This window comes from Arctopsyche grandis, chromosome 2, assembly GCF_051622035.1.
Source record: "Arctopsyche grandis isolate Sample6627 chromosome 2, ASM5162203v2, whole genome shotgun sequence".
NCBI classification, from domain to species: Eukaryota; Metazoa; Arthropoda; class Insecta; order Trichoptera; family Hydropsychidae; genus Arctopsyche; species Arctopsyche grandis.
In genome coordinates, this window is record NC_135356.1 from 13,349,956 (window position 1) to 13,368,675 (window position 18,720).

At 32.3% G+C, this 18,720-nt stretch overlaps 1 protein-coding gene across 1 annotated transcript in view; it reads left to right on the forward strand.

Annotated features, from left to right (window-relative positions):
• The window catches only part of SLO2 (slowpoke 2), a 197,198-nt gene extending 188,960 nt beyond the window's left edge, over positions 1–8,238 (forward strand). The window contains exons 21-22 of the mRNA XM_077443774.1: positions 4,567–4,772; positions 6,851–8,238. Of these exons, the coding sequence (XP_077299900.1) occupies positions 4,567–4,772; positions 6,851–7,448 (804 nt within the window). The 3' untranslated portion in view covers positions 7,449–8,238. The remainder of the gene's footprint in view (positions 1–4,566; positions 4,773–6,850) is intronic.
• The last annotated feature ends 10,482 nt before the right edge of the window (positions 8,239–18,720 follow it).

Consider the following 18,720-nt stretch of genomic DNA (forward strand, 5'->3'; position numbering starts at 1 on the left):
TTAAGTTTCGAATAAAAGCTTAAAGCAATAAACTCAAGTTTTTTCATTTTAAAGTTGGAAATGGAATCATATACATATGTACGATTCCGTTATAAACATAAAGATATAAATAATCAATAGATATCGACTCCCCAACACAGAATATCAAAAATAAACGTCCATATATTTTATGTATGTGTGGATTGGTTTTTCGGGGCTTCTTCATCTCGGGTTATTTTGATCGGTTACAATTATTGATATCATGTTAGATATAATAAATGGATTGTCAGAACATAGGACATAGTATATTTGTGTAGAATGTAAACAATTAAAGAAAAAGTAATGATTAAATCATCTTGGAACTGTCCTATATACAAGTTTTGTGTTTTGAAATATTATTTACCCATATTATACATATATATTCTTGCTTGGTTTTGGATTGTTTTCTCGTTCTTCTATCAGCTTTAACTTTTACTCTGCATTATTAAAAAAAAACTCCATAGCATTTAATAATTATAAAAGATGAGCATTGCATTTCGATTGAATTTACATTGATCTGCATCAGCTTTTCGTACATTATCAACTGATATATTTATTATATAGGTACAATAAGCTTCACTGCAAATGCTCACTAATCACTTTTTAATAATGCACTTCTTATCTTCCAATAATGATTTTCTACAAAACCTATTTCTTCTCTTCACTTTGGAACATATTTTGTTACGATGCTTTTTAGTTGAGATTGATGATGTTTCTTTTGTTGTTATTATTATTACGGTATTTATTTTTCATGATTTGTTTTCTCTCTAATATCCCTGTCCAAAATATAATCATTGCTAAACTCAAACCCGTGTTCAAGATAATTTATAATATTTCTTAATTTGACGAGTGATTGGCTATATGACTTACGATCGCAATCTCACACCAGTTTTGTATGTAAATAAATGTTAACTAATTAAAGGTAGTATAGAATTTAGAAAATCCACGTTTAAGCAAAATTCGTATCTATCTATTTGTGTAACTAAACAGTAAGTATATTTTGTTTTCATATTTGAAACAAATTGTTTCAAATGATAGCTACACTCCTGCTTCTTATTCTATTGTACAATTTATTTTAAACTAATATCTCATTGTAATTAAAAAAAAAAAACAAAGGACGTCAATGTCTCAATCTGATTGTATATTGCATGAAATTTGTATGAGAAAAACAATAAAAGATATTTTGTTTTTCAAAATTTCTAATGTTCGAGCACTACTATTACTTGGACAATTAATTATATACATATTTTTATATCCTATATAATTAAAGAGTCGATTTTTATTTTAAATATCTCGTTTTATAAATTCGGTTCTCATTATATGTATGTACATTTGCATGAGTTGTGTATTATTATTTTAGTTTTACTGTCTCTGGTTGGATAGTTTGTGTCGTGCTATGAATTATTAATCACTATACTAAATATATCCAAATTTCTACACTATAAAATTGAAACACATAAAAAATGTATTTATTAATAATACATCTACTGAAGTTAAATTTGAACTAACAAAACTTTCATAATGATAAATTTATTTATTAGAATATTTGAAATTACATATGTACATATAATATGATAAATCTAAGATAAACCAAAACTCTTTGATATATGTATGTATGTATGTACATATGTAATTAATACCTACGGCAGAAATTGATAAAATAGATTTTCTTTTTACCCAATATTTTTTATGTAATTTCATGTCTGATCATGACATTGAGTCAAAGAAATATGATTACAATGTTTAATAAATTTAGCCTACATATATACATCTCACATTGACCCTTTTTCATTTCAAATTGACATTGAAAAGGGGTCAAATTGAAATGAAAAAGGGTCAATTTGGAATGAAAAACCTGTATTCTAATATTGTACAAGCACATGTCAAATTGTATATAAAATCTCTTTTTAGAATTTCAGTGTCTTCCACACTAATTTTAAATAGATAGTATATCAAATGTGATCAAAATGAATGTAGATTTTCATAGGGAACAAACAAACTTTGAATTTTTATCATTATAATAGACTATGCATACACATGTATGTATATATTTTTGCGGTCTCCCTCACGGGCCCGAACGTGAAACGCCCGAAAACGCAAAAATCGAAAATCGAAAGATCTTAAGTCGAAAGATAAAAAAAGGGTGCATGGTAAACGGTACATACTTACTTAATTTGCGTGAGCAGGATACAACAGGAACAAGAGGAACAGGCTTTTCCTCCCGTATTCTGCGTGCGCACATTAAACAAGGCTGTATGACAAAAAAAGAGATATAATTTCACCACATGCCACTCATATATTATATATATACATAGTACCGTTTACCATGCACCCTTTTTTTTTGATCTTTCGACTTACTATCTTTCGATTTTCGATCTTTGCCTTCCGATATTTGCGTTTTCGGGCATTTCACTTTCGGGCCCGTGAGGTAGACCCATATTTTTGACCTGATGTTTCATCACTTGCCTCAATTTAGTTCCGAAATGATTATTAATGTTCAATTAAACTTCATTCATCAACCTGATTGTTATACTCAATACATCGTATTTAATTAAATGTCAAGTTTGACATTCGTTTTAAACATTATCAGTAGATTTAGATGGTAGATGGTATGTGTGTATTTGTAATGTTGCATGATATTGCTTAACCTAATGCACGGAAACGCCTCGTTGTTTGACCCCATCTTAACATTCTTATACATTGAACACATTTTTATTCATATCTTAAGTTTTTCTATATGATTTTCAAGTAACTACTCCTTCTCAGCTATGTTCTGTTATAATAGTTAATGCCGAATAAAATGAAACTGTCAAACTTAGTACAGATAATTGACCGTCGCTTAATATGTACATGTAAATTTCTCCCGTGGGTAGTTATTTGAAACACATTTTAAACTACATATATCCATAGTCTGAATCAGAAAGTTTCTACATTTTTGTATATATATATATAACAACAGCATGACGAGGAAGGTGGTGATGGTCCACAAATTGGCGGTGTGACTTACCGTCCACCTACCTCATCGACTGCTTGCATGGACGGATTCTCTAAGAACAATTTATCAGGGGTAAGAAGTTTTTTTCATGGTTAATTTGTTCCCGTTCGACTCAACATATGTACATAAATCGACAAAAAACTATTAAATAATAATATGTATTTGTATGATTGAATCAGCACCGTGAAAGACAACGTTCTGACATTTGCTTCCAACTGTATTGAATTGCACTACATAGTATTACATATATACGAGTAATAGACAGTTTTGGCCATTTCAAATATATCAAACAGACTTCTTATTGAAAACAGACACATATCCTATTCATGTTTATGACGATATTTTCTACACACGTTTGACCGATTGTTTAGTTATTTGGCATGTGATCATATTATGTAACACATATTATACATATTATGATAAATGTATGTATGTATGTATAGTACGAATGCTGTTGATTTTCATTTTAGGCATTGGAAGTTTATTTTTTGCATTTTTTCAATCTTTTTTTCATCCAATTAAATTTAATTTTGGTTCATTTCATTTGTGTTTTTATCATATTATGTATAGAAAATAAGACTTGGCTTAATAAACCTTTTGCTTGCCTCTAAGAATTTCATATACATATTTATATGGATGTATTACTTAAACAGATTACCTATTCACTAAGGGGATTCTTATACTTTCATATATGATTATTTTTCATTTGCAAATAAAATACATATAACTGTAATGTTTCTAAAAAAAAACGTATAAATATTTCAATAATTTTAACATTTATACTAGGCTCGCTCTAGGAAGAAACTTAGGAAAAACGTACATGCTATCTCCCTCACCGCCTCTCGACCAATAGCATTTCGTGTAGATAACAGAACGCTGTACGCGCGAAATGCCATTGGTCGAAATGGGGTGAAAAGGACAGCATATGCGTTTTACGTAAGTGTCATCCTACACCGGATAGACAATAATCATGATATTAGTCTACATATTAACATAGACAATAGACAAAAATTTGATTAATTTAAGTTGATACTAAGACGCGTTTTTGTAAAGCTTGAGGTGAGTATTCACGGAGAAATTTGTCTGTAGATAGAATCCCTCGTAGAGTTTCTAGCTACGATATTGGTTGTATGTGGGTAGAGATGCTATGAAAAACACAACGATAGGCAAATCTCTTGATTTTTGTCAAACAAAAATTATTTTGACAAATGCAATTTTGAAATCATTTTGATAAAAAAAAATTTAATTTAGTCGTTACATTTTTAAACAAATATATTGTGATTATAATGTCGATTATAATGAAATGTAATTATTAACTATCATTTTGAGCCTTTGAAAATCAGCAACGAACACAACAAGGATCACCCGATCGATTGAGTTAACTAGTCTTTGAGAAACTGCTACGACAAAAAAATAACAGCGATCTGTCTGCAGATAAATCTCTGCGTGAATGCCCACTTATATAACATTTCCAAAGTTAAGAATCCCCAATCTAGAATAACTTATCTATAAAATAATGAGTTCATGAAATTACAAAACAATAAATAAAACAGTATGCTCAGGGAATGGGAAACGAGGCTCGAGAAAACCACGTCCAACAGATTGAACGTGCTGAGATAGCAAATCTGGTACGCTCCAGGATGGAGTCCCTGAACCTGCCCACGACCGACTACGACGATGCCAGTGAAAAGAGAAACAGCCTCTCTTACGTCATAATAAATCCTAGCTGCGATCTGAAACTAGAAGAAGGCGATATAATGTAAGTACAAATCAAATAGCCTTTGAGCAAATAAAAAAAATATTATTAGTATTGTTGCGTAGGGGTGGGTTGAGGATCCAAATAAAAGCCAAAGTCGCTTCACAACATTTATTGAGTAATTCAAGAGATCCACGCGCAGCCAGCGCTCGTTCCAGAATGATCTGATACGGCCTAAGTACAGTACACTCTCGATTATCCGAGCTAATGCTGGGGAGGACGGGCACGTGTAATTTAAAAACACCGATAATACGAATCATTAAATTTTGACTTGGTTCGAAACCAATTTTGAGTGGGAGGTAACTACGAGATACAAAGTTTTCTATGGCCCAGGTCACGTAGGGCTGTTTTCGTCCTCCGGAAAAATGCACGTATGCAGTTAGATAGAGTGTGTCACATCCGGTGATTTCTTAGTCGCTCACATTTTCATACATTTGGTCTGGTCGGTGTAGCCTGGAGCTATGTCCTGGGAAATGTGTAATGAAATTCAATATTTATAATATAGTACTGATTCTTCACAAGGTATAAAACTCCGACTGTTAAAATATTGATCAAAATTAATTTATATATTAGTAATGTGACCATTTATTTTTGTCCTCAAAATGGGACATCTACCAATTTTTACGTAATAGTATGTTTATTCAAGAAAACGCGTAATTTTTCATTGTTTTTATTTATTAATAAAAAGAACAGGAATGTTGATGAAGAAAAGAAAAGAACAGGAATGAATAATATAAATCTAAAAATTTTATGTTTTATATTTTTCTGATGAACAAATTTTCTTAAGTATTACTGGGTTTGCTTTTAAATAAGAATGAAATTCTTGGCAGGATTTCTTAAAATTGATTTTAATTAACAACATCGCTTTAAGAACTGCGTATTTCCGGTCGTCCACAACTTGTTCATCTGTGAAAATACTCTTTCTACGGGTGCATTAGTTCCGGGCAGGCATAAAATGTATTCAACAATTATACGATATATGTATATATAATAATTCAATAAATATACTCTCTTTTTGAAAACGGGACATTTCGACGTCCCGAAGCTGTGCTTGGGGACAACGGGACAGGCTACCTAAAAACGGGACGGTCACGTTCAAAACGGGACGTATGGTCACTTTATGTATAAGTAGGGTTGCCATACGTCCCGTATATACGGGACATGTCCCGTATTTCACTACTCGGTCCCGTATTACAATTTGTCCCGTTGTCTCCCTAAACTTTTCTCCATAAAAAGACTGTCGATTTATTTAACACTGCTGTGGAATACATTGATAAGTGGTCCCAATCATTCAAAAAATTTAATGCTTTCGATTGGATGACTCTCAAGCAAGTTCCTGAATAGGGGGAAATAGAACGAACTGTTGAATATTTCCAAGTAGGGAACATCGATGTTGGAAACAATGAGCTTCTTTTCAACCAGTTCGTATATTTAAAAGATTATTTAAATAAAAATAATACCAACGAAAACTGGGAGACAACGCTGAAATTGAGTATGGAAGATAAATGTCTGAAGTTTTTTAGAGATACCAAGCATATTGAACAGAAGTCATGTTTAATAAAACTATGTGAGTATATATTTGCCATTCCAGCCCACAATGCTAATGTGGAGAGAATATTTTCCCTGATGTCAACACAATGGTCGGATGAAAGAAATAAGTTGAGGCAATTTTGGTTTGCCAGTATAATTTTAAAATGACTTGCGCCCAATTTTATCATCATGTTAAAGAGGAAAATGATTTAATTAAAAAAGTTAAATCATCATTAAAATACGATTGGGCTAAAAAAGACTAAGTTTTTAAAATAAACTATTACCTACTTTTCCATGTTTTATGTATGTAGCACTTAAATATTCCGTATCAATGCTTGACAATTATGGCAACCCTATGTATAAATCACATGAGATGATCGAAACATATGTATGTAGTCATATTATACATAATAATATGTAAATTAAACATCCTTATTCAGCTGTCACTTTGACTTTTGAATTATTATAAGTTATACCTTTTCGGAAACTCTTTGAACGTATTTAATACTTAACTCAGTTACAATTTCAAGATGAAAAATTAAAATTTCCAGATATCTCGTCAGACCGTCTCCATTCTCCGCTCAGAAGACATTCGAGCGTCACAACAGCCGTCGCAAGTCGAACATCAGCTTCTGCTCTCAGAGTCTGATCCAATCCATGGCATCCCAGGGGGCAAACAGCCGCAGGGGCTCTGGAGTCGGACTCTCAGGCTTCAACTCTCCACGTGCTCCCCCTCTGTCCACGACCAAGACCAACTCCCTCTCACTACCCGACAGTCCAACTGTAACTGGGGCTTTACGAGGCAGATCCAACTCACTCCGTGTAACAGACGACATACTTCTGCGACGCTCCAACTCTTTGAGACACGGACTACCCAGTACTGGAGTCAGCCGAAGGAAGAGCAGCCTCGAGGAGATCGGCATATCACACTTCAATTCGCTGCTGCAGCACCAGCAGCAACAGCTGCAGCAACACGATCAACAGCAGCAGCAGCAGCATCATCGCCAGAGCGGAATCAAGATCGCTTTGAACGGAAGCATCGGCTTAGAGGTGACTCCTCCTGAGGAAGGGTTAGGACTTCCGTACGATCCCAGCCCAGCTGTGAGCCCACACCCCGAACGTCAATCATTACAAGGAACTATAGTATGATCCTCGGTAAGTACGGGGTACCATCTCATGTTCGGCAGGAGACGTAGTTCAATTATGAAGAAGTAAGTCCGACCAATGACAAGAAGTACCCTGAAAAAATACATAATTTAAAAGTGTTTTTTTTTTCAATACTGTGCAAATAGACACGACATTATAAATATAACAATGAGGAACATTTTTAAGTAAGAATTGTTTCCATATATATTGACAACTCGGACTGATGCAATCTGATTGGGAACATGTTTCTGCGACACTCAATTCCATCAATTGGCTATGTGCTCAAAGCACACAAAGATCTTCGTTGAGAGATCCATTCGTAATACAGTGCTACTTGACTTTCAACTTTTCTTGAAATTATGTATGCACATCATTAAGGGCGAAAACACACAGCGATGAATGGCACATCGTGTGCATGGTGGTCTCCTACATTTCTTCAAATATGAGATACACCGTTATCGATCACTGTCAAGCAAGGATACAATTTTACCGAAAATACCCCAGAGGGGCATTTTGGTGCTAGCGTGCTGGGCGTTCCATAAATATGTGCAAGGCACGGCTCATTTTTTCGTATGTTTAAAAGTATCTAAAAAAAAAAACCACGTGCCACATGCACCGCTGTGTTTTCGCCCTAACCACCAAACTGCCAAAGACTGGCACAATGTACTAGCAGTATATTTGTTAAACGAAGATGTTGCCATTTCCCAATCTTGGAAAAATGCTTAAATGTCGGAGAGGGTTATATTGAAATACAATTCAAAATATATGTATGTTGTGAAAACGATACTCACTTAAAAAAAAAAAAAACAGCTTCGTATTTACATTGATCCCATTTCCATAAATAGAAAATGTGGTTTAATTGAAATTGTAACACGTATGTCACCTCTTTGTAGATGATTAATACAAAGTGTAAATGTATCGGTAGAACATACGCGATATTGCCATTTGTGTGACTCATATTGACGCTAAAAGAACTTACACACGATGCAAAGTTGAAATTTTAATAATTTGACACTTTGTTAAGACGTTGCGCCAAATACACCGCGCGCGAACCCATAAGCTTGACTTTGCTGATATCGATACTACAGTTTAACTTGAACAAGTGAGAGTGATAATTACATATATGTATACATCTCCTAGCATTTATTCTAAAAAAATGTTTCTCAAAAAATTGTGTTTTTCAATTGTCAACATTCACAGCATTGTGTCGGAAAGCTTTTTAATGCAAAATTATTTCATTGAGAAATTGCTGCGTCCCGTCTGATGATCGGAATTATTATAACGTCCGACATCAATTATATCAATTGAAACAATTAACTTAATTGTGAAAATACTCTGATTTGTCTGTCTCGTAAATTCATATATGAATGTACGTATACATTATAGTGCCTCTTACTTTATAGAAAGATTTTAATTGGTGAAATTGTCTTCAAAAAGCTTTTTGTCTCCAATGTTTCCTTATGTCTTTAAGCCGAGAATAATGGAAAATGGGAATGGGTTGAGATTTTGGTGGGTAAGTTGTTGTGGTGGCATTTTTCAACGGAACCGTCCCAATAATATTATTGTTAGGTAAAATTATAAAATTCTGACAGGAGATGGTTGATCTGGATTTTATAACCGTCCAGATAGAATCGATCAATTATTTTTTTAACTTTCATCCGTTAAGCAACACCAGCTATTAGAATTAAAAAAATATTTTCGACAAAATAAGAGGCACTCTAATATATTATAAACAATTTATTACATATATATGTGTGTAGATCTATATATGTGTTACATATATATGTGTGTGTAGATGTTAAAGTACTATTCTAGATATACATTTTAAATTCTTTCCGTGCAATTCAAATGTTACACCATTTCTATCGATTCTATGTGTACATTAATATATCAGAATGATTGTGGGAACAACTATTATTATAGTGTTACATTTGTGTGTATAATAAATTATACATATAACACTAATATTATGTGTGTATGTAGATGTAGAAAATAACTTTATAGTAATTATACAACGTATTAAAAAAAAATCATTTAAAAAAAATGAAAAGATCGATCTTTCACTGCACTGAGACTTGTAGTACTAATTCTTTCTACGGATAAGTAATCAAAAGTGTTTAAGAGAGCTCTAAATAATATTCCGGTATAAAATCCATAGTTGTATATATATATATATATATATATACATACATATATGTCATGAAAATTTTAGAAACACTTGTACACTTACGTACATATATTTCATCAAATTTACAACTATGTATCTATCTTTAGTGTGAGGTAAATATTCACTAAATATTGTTTAACAAGCATGTTGTACATTATATTATTGTCATTATTATGTATCTTTTAAAAGATAAACAAAAAGGTAAGGGAAATTTTAAGACTTGATTGTGCCTAGTGTCCTGCTATTTTAAAGCTTTTTTAAATGTACAATGTTAAATAAACTTGTATGACCAAAAAAGAGGTTTTCCAGAGTGATTCAATGCAAAGGGAACAATAATGAACGATCATTAATAAAAATCAAACAAATAAAAGGTTGACTCTGGAAAGCGTTACTCATGAATTAAAGATTCCAAAAATCTGTTTTCTTCTCTCGTGTGCTCTACGTTTATCGATCGATTAAATTTTTAAAATAACCTTTATAGTGTATATGTAAAAAGAAATATTCGTTGTATAACAAGACTTACTAGTGTATAACTTATATAAAATTTATTTTGCTGTCTATTGAACCTTAGCTTATGACTATCTAATTTATATTATTTTCACTTCAAAAAAGTATTGCAGACTATGTATTTACTCTGCGCTTGTAATTTTTAAAAATTGTTTTAATTAAAAAAAAAATAATGTTGCCAATTTTGAATAAAATAAGACAAGATTAAATCAATGATATTATTGTATGTATGTATGTACATAAATATATATATATATATATATATATATATATATATATATATATATATATATATATATATATATATACATATATATATATATATATATATATATATATATATATATATATATATATATATATATATATATATATATATATATATATATATACATATATATATATATATATATATATATATATATATATATATATATATATATATATATATTATATGTATAATCTGGTATTGAAATACATATATGTAGTTTCCTTTTTCTTCTATAGTAAATATTATACATACGTATATAGAAGTAATGATACATAGTATGCATGTATGAAAATGAAATATTATAATACATAGTACATGTTAGTTTACTTCAAAAGTATATTTTTAAATAAAATTATTATAAAATAAATGTATGTATATGAAAATAATCTATTGTCTAAACGTATTAAATACTATCTACATACATATGTACGTATGTTATATATCCAGAATACATGAGTAAAATATTAAATAGTGTGCCAATGTGAATCACACTGTTAAAAAAACACATCGATTGTTATTAAACTTGTGTAAGTGATAGCGCATCTCTAATGGTAAACATTTGTAAGAGAGACAATTGATCAGTTGAAAAACCAAGCATGCATTTGTAAACTTTGACAAGAACAATTTTGGTAATATTTAACCAGATGAAAAGATTCACTTTATTAATTGACCCATTGGGTATTTCATATATAAGTATTATTATATATCAAACGTGTGTGTGTGTTTATGTGTAATTGAGGAACACTTTTATTCTTATGTGAATTTTAACTCTACAGGAAATCTCAAGCGAACGATACTAAATTTTAAAAGTTGATAAATGAAAGAAATACAATCTATAATAACAAATAGATTTAATTTCTTCTTTATATGTATGTATTCAACGCTAATAATTGTATCAATTGCTTAAGATATTACTTGTTTAATGTCAGTATATACTAATATCACGTGTTTGTCTCACATAGCAGATATATGTTAATTGTATTTTGACAAAAAAAAAACTTCTATAATGTTTTAATTGACCTGTAAAATAAGATAGTATACCAACTTCAAGCAACTCATCTATGATAGCATGTGTCTAATTTTATAATAATTACTTAGAAAGATTTGGGTGTAGATAATCAAATTTTATCAAAAAATGGTAACTGATATTTGTAAAATTTTAACTTTTAAATAAAAAAAAAGTCAGGATATATCTATAAGCAGTGGTTTCATCCAGTTTCAGTGAAAAAGAGGTTTTAACGAACAATTCTTAAAATACATAAGAAATCCATTTTTTTTTCAATCGTAAAGTTAATTATAAATTATTACAGTATTTTTTAAAACATTTTTATATCCCTAGTAACTTGGTTTGTTTTATGCTGGATGAAGTTTATTGGGTTAAATTTATCTATTGGTCTTAGAGCTGTATTGAAATGACTATAACACAAGTTGTTGAACATTCCTGATCTGGACCCTGGATGGAGTCAAAATGTTTTGTTAAAAATATTTCATCATCAATAATTCAAAAACACATTACTGGCGACCAAAAGTATATTTATGAAGACGTTTAAAAAGACATTTCTAGAAATTTGGAACCCTCGAATACTCGCTGGATGACGGCACTGCCTATGAAACACTGACCGGTCAGATTAATATGTAGTGATCTGTCTGGATTTGTATTTGAAATATAGATTATATAAAACTGTTTAATAATAGTACATGTCTATGAGCATACTCTTTTCATGATAAGCCTGTCTGTATTCACTTTAAATAGAGTATATTTATATTTATTATTATCACTGTACACCACTGGATATTGTCCTCAATGGGTATATTTTTATTTATATTACATATATTAAAAAGTAGAATATTTTAAGAATTAAAAAATTATTATATGTACGTCAATCATAAAATAAAAATTGTAATAGATGATTCCACATATCTGAAACTGTTGATTCGGAGTCATGAATTTATGTAATGGAGTCAAAGTGGTAATTGGCTTTGTTTACAATCAACAACTGCAATTTCAAAGAAATATATTAAGTTTATAGTTTTTTTTTTCAAATTATTTTATACTATTCTATTCTATCAGTTCAGAAGACTGAGTCTACATATGTATGTATGTTATAATTGAATAAATCATTTGATATATTTTGGACGGAGCTCAGAGTTGTAAGTGAATTGTATCTTTGTGATATTTGGAACTATGTAGAGTCTAAGTCGAACTTTTTTCACAACTCCAAAAGCAATGGTCTAGATTTAAAACTTTAAATAAAACCTCTAGTCTCTATCATTATTTTTTAAATGAAAAAAACAAGTATTTGCCTACAAATTTAAGTTTATATTATTATTAATATGTTTTACCTTACATTACGATAAAATTGATTTATATATTTGTTGAAATAGATTAAGTAAATGTTGCTTAAAACAGAATTTTAAATCAAATCAGTGTTTAGTATTTACAGATATAACAAATGTATAAGTGTTTAAAATAAAATCTCATTCTTTTAAATAAGTTACATAGTAACAAATCTTCTGTTTAGAAAAATGAAATATGTGTGTTTAGAAAATCAAAATATTTGTTCAATCGATGTTAAGTTAAGCTCATCAAATCTAAAAATTTCTCATGGGTATTTAATGTTAGCATACACAATATCGTCATATCATCGTCATTATGCCATTCGAACAATTTCGTTCAACGGCGTGTAGTAGACGATATTATGTATACGAGTGTTTCGCACTTAAATATATATAAAGAATATAAATTATTAATGTAATAGTTGACTGTGAAAAAAAAAAATATTGAAAATTTTAATGGGCAGTGTGGCGATATTGGTGGTAAATGTGCACTACAGTTGGGTCCAAAACGGTAGGGTAAATTTTTTAATAGTGAATCTATTATCTAAAAGTACATATATAACATATGTTTTTCAAATTGGTGATTAATCACTAAAAAATATTTCACTGAAACCTAGTCGTAGTAATAAATTTAATACGTTCACACTATACAGTGGGCAAAAAAAAATGGTTACCTCACGATTGAAGGCTTGTGTTTTAAACCCACATTATGAAACAGCAATTACTCAATAGTGCAATTTTATTGTTTACTACATATCTCATCTGGAATAAATAAATAAACTGTTTAAATCGGGTCATCTCTGCCAGCAAGAGTTCTGAGAAGATCAATATTGTAAACTTGTTTCAACTCCTAATCCATAGATGTATATATCGATGCGGTGCAAACGATCAACAAGCGCCAGACAGACTGAACAACAGATTAACGACACGTGTACCTTATGCGTGCGCACTGCTCGCACTTACACTAAGCGAAATCTAACCGAAGTCCCGACATACCTACCCTGTATACGTTCTGTGCTTCTGATACTTTAGTTCCGAATTTTGTCTTATTAAACTCGCCAGAAAGATCCAACTCAATTTTAATAATTACCATTTTAATAATTACATCTGTGCATGTGCAATCTATCATTCGTTAAGTCGAGGATTGCGTTTAAAGCAGCCATCCAGTTAATCTGTGGTTCAGTCTGTCTGGCGCTTGTCGATCGTTTGCACCAAACCCGTATATACATATATACATATATTATATTGAATTAAAATATGTTTCGGTAATTGTTTGTTTCCTATATGCTTTCATTTGAAGGAAACTTATATTGAATACATGCAGGGATGATTTGAATTCAATGTAGGTATGTATGTCTCTTCAATTCAATTTTATAAGAAAAACATCCCAAACCAAAAATAAATTATAATATTATGTAATTACATTTAATTAAATAGGCACAAGCTTTCGAAAAAGGGGTATTCTTTATTGCCCACCATGTGTTTATGTATCTTTATGTATGTATGTATATAAGGGCTGGGCCGCACCGCTCAACTCGCGAACAACTTGGTTGAGGGCGACCAGACCAATGCATGCAGGTAGATGGGACATGCCACACCCGTCAACTTGTTTGTCGCACACATTTCCTTACATTTTTTCAACTTTGTCGCTCGACTAGTCGGCCGACAAAGTTGCACAGTGCGGCCCGGCCCTAAGGAATGCATTAAATTGTATGTTTCAAAAAATACTACATATATTATTGTATTACATATTGAACAATGAATATTTGTATGAATGTTATAATCAATAAATATTACTTGGAGCATCAAAAAAAAAAAAGATTGTTTAATATTTCAGAATCAATATTTGAAAATCAATTTGGTATGAAATTATTTGAAATTACGATTATTTTTCAACATCGTATTGGCGGAATCGATTTAAATTTCTATCGTTGATCGAATCGGCGCCTATGAATCGAAACAACATATATTTATGTATGCTGTATTACCCGGCTTCGCTCAGTATTTATAATATAAACCGCTTAAACATGACTTAGCTAATAGTAAACATTTAATTAAAAAAAAAAAAAAAAATAAGAAAAAAAATTTTAATTAAAAAAAAAATCAAAAAAATAAATAAAAAAAAATCAAAAAAAAAATCAAAAAATAAATCAAAAAAAAATTTAAAAAAAAAATCAAATTTTTTTTTGCCTTCTAGGGCTTCGCCCTCGGCGCCCCCCTGAGCCTTTGCCTTCTAGAGCTTCGCCCCTCCACGCCCCCATGAGCAATTGCCGTTTAGGGCTTCGCCCCCATGATCAGTTGCCTTTTAGGGCTTCACCCCTCCGCGCCCCCATGATTTAATGCCGTCTAGGGCTTCGCCCCCCTTAGTTAATGCCTATTAGGGCTTCGCCCCTCCGCGCCCCCATGATTGAATGCCGTCTAGGGCTTCGCCCCCCTTAGTTTATGCCTATTAGAGCTTCGCCTCTCCGCGCACCCATGATTGAATGCCGTCTGGGGCTTCGCCCCCCTTAGTTAATGCCTTTTAGGGCTTCGCCCCTCCGCGCCCCCATGATTGAATGCCGTCTAGGGCTTCGCCCCCATGATCAGTTGTCTTTTAGGGCTTCGCCCCTCCGCGCCCCCATGATTAAATGCCGTCTAGGGCTTCGCCCCCCTTAGTTAATGCCTTTTAGGGCTTCGCCCCTCCGCGTCCCCATGATTAATTGCCGTCTAGGGCTTCGCCCCCCTTAGTTAACGCCTTTTAGGGCTTCGCCCCTCCGCGCCCCCATGATCAGTTGCCGTTTAGGGCTTCGCCTCATAAGACTGCGCCTCTAAGGCTGCGCCCCATAAGGCAGCGCCCCATAAGGCTGCGCCCCGTAAGACTGCGCCCCATAAGGCTGCGCCCGATAAGGCTGCGCCCCATAAAGCTGCGCCCCCTTCGGGGCCCCACGGGGCTGCGCCCCTTGTGGCGCCCCTGGCGGGGCCCCATGAAACTACTCGCCTTGCGCCCCCGCGGGGGTGAATCCATTGAATCGAAAAAAACAAATCGGCGCCTATGGATCGAAAAAAAAAAAAATCGAATCACGTGTTCGATGACGTCACCGATCTACGGACGACGAAGGATACATACATACATACATATACAGTGGCGGACTGGCCATACAAGCGTACATGCCCGATGGCATGTGGGCCCCACTATCCGTTAGAAAATATGGGCCCTCAGTAAAATTAAATAACTTTTTAATTTAACTATTTCACGTGTGTAATAGTTTGGGTATTTCAACAAAACAAATTTCTTACGATATACACAAACAACTAATGCCTGCTTTAACAGCCCAAGGATCGGTTAACTTTTTTTATTAGGCTCGAAATGTAAGTTTCAACATATGCGTGGGCCCTTTTACCGGGCCCATTTCCAACCTCAATATTATGCATATACCAATACTTATGTAACAACTACCTACTGAAATAAAAATGGGAATAAACAAATTTCCCTGAATAATATAAACTGAATTGCTTAAAACAATTTTGATAGGACGATTCATCATCAACCAGCGATTTAAATTTACTTCATACATACTTTCAAAATAACATTTGATTATACTTCGACGATATAGTAAGATTTAAATACACAATTTTAAACAGTTTCCGAATATTAAATCTATTCCTAATCTAGACAAATCCATTTATATCAGCGGTTTCCAAACTTTATGCTACTACGCCTCCCTAAAAAAAAATTTTTTTTCCGCGCCTCCCTACCTTTTATTTTTTAATAATATAGACACGTTTTAAATTATAAACCTTTATTTAAAAAAAATACTGAACACTACAATAGACAGAATAAAAAGGTTTTGCTATCACATAAATTTATACGAACGCGTATATTTATTTTTATATTACATTACTAATTAAACTACATCTAACACATCAAAATTTAATGCGAAGGATGTTGTTTATTGGCACAAATTTTATCAAATCTTGGGGGCAATATGGAGAGTGCCACTCGGAACTCCTTTTCGACTTTTAACCTGGCTCGATATTTGGTTTTCATTGCAGCTAGTGCCGAAAAGCCCGTTTCGCATAAATAAGACGTTACAAACGGTAGAAGTATATGCATTGTTTTGCAATACAAAGATTCATACTCTCCACTAAGATTCATCCAAAATTTAATTATGGTTTAATTTTGAAACTTTTGTTTTAGTGAGCTATCGCATGATAATTCTTTCAATTTTTCTTTTTCGATGGTTATCAGCTCGAATTCGTCTTCTTCATTGTAGTAAAATGGATTCTGTATCCACAAAAACTTTGAGAAATCAAGGTCTTTGAAATAATTGGAAAGATGCAGCACTAAACCATCCAAGTGGTCAATAAAAAGATTTTTACTTGCTTTAATATTGGCTGTAGCCCAGAAATCTTTGGAAAGTGAAAGCATATCCAACTCATTCTTTTGTAAATTTGATTTCCATAACTTCAACTTTTTAATGAAAGCTTTTACTTTGTCTTTTTGAACAAGTGGATGTATTTGTGATCCCTGCATTGATTTATTTAAACCGCTCAATTTTCCAAAAATTTCAAACAAATAGGCAAGTTTAACAATAAAATTATCGTTCGTTATGAAGTTTTATTTATTTGTAGATATTATGGTATGAAAATTATTTTTTTATTAAAATGTTTTGGTGCCTCCCCTGGCAATAGTCTGCGCCTCCCCAGGGAGGCGCGCCTCCCAGTTTGGAAACCGCTGATGTATATAGAAACATAGGATAGGGGCCCCCTCCCCAAAATCCTGATTTTCGATTAACATTAATTGAAAATATTATGCATTTTTTGTTTTCAGGGACGTAATTTGGGGGGGGGCACTCGCCCCCCTAAATTAAGGAATAGTGTGAATTTAGAAAATATTATGGATTTAATAATTAATGAGATACTATGGATCTATGAATGCTGCGTTTATTTCTTATGTACATATGTTACTTTTGGGTAACTAATAAAATAATCGCTGCTATGTGCTTTGAAAAAAAAAAGATTTTATTATTTTGAAGCAAGTATATTTTGGTTTTTAAGTGGTATGCCATTAGTAACATTCTTAGAAATTGTTCATCCCATGGAGCGAATCGTTAGAAAGGTCCCCTTTACTTTATTTTGTCTCAAAAACAGATGTGTATCGTTTATTTTTCCGAATGTTCGTATATTTTTTGATATAGTGATACATTTTGATGGTCGATTTTTGTTAACCATGTGAAGATTTTTGGAAAAAATTTTTCGCCTACGGCGCTTTTTTGGCTTTTTACATAATATTTTTTTATAATTATTTTTTCAAAAATAAGCTTAATTTTTTCATATTTTATATTTTCCATTTTTATTCCGATATAAAAAAGATTTTTTGAAAAAAAATTCAATTTGACCAATCTTTGCCTGCCCCCCCCAAGAAAAAGCTTAAATGACGTCCCTGATTGTTTTCTACCGAATTTAGTACCGAAAGTAAAAGCCGCTTTTATGCCGCATTATTTTATGATGCATTATATGACAAGGATTAAAACGAAATATACAATGTAATTTATGGATCTATTTTGCTTTTGCCATTTTTCTTGTACCTAAATTTGTTTATTCCCATTTTTGAAAATTTTATTTATTTTTTACCCTTGATTTTTAGCGTGATGGAAAGAAGAAAATTTTGTTATATGGGGGGGGGGGGACAAATTTTTTTAACCCTGGGTGGGGGCCCCCTTTGACTCCTGGCATGCACTGATTTCAGTCCCAGTCCGCCACTGTACATATATACAAAGTCTCTTTCCAAATTATAGATTAGATAGAAGATACAAATACAAATACAATACAATACAAATTTTATATACGTTAATAATTGAATTTGAGCTTCACACCAGAAGTGTTTTTTTTATCACAAAATGCGGCACTTTGTCGCAAAATATTTGGGGTAAGTTTATTGAATGTCAACAGATTCCCTCAGGCCGATACACTATACAGAGCAAATGATACATGGAAATTTATTGACTCGATTG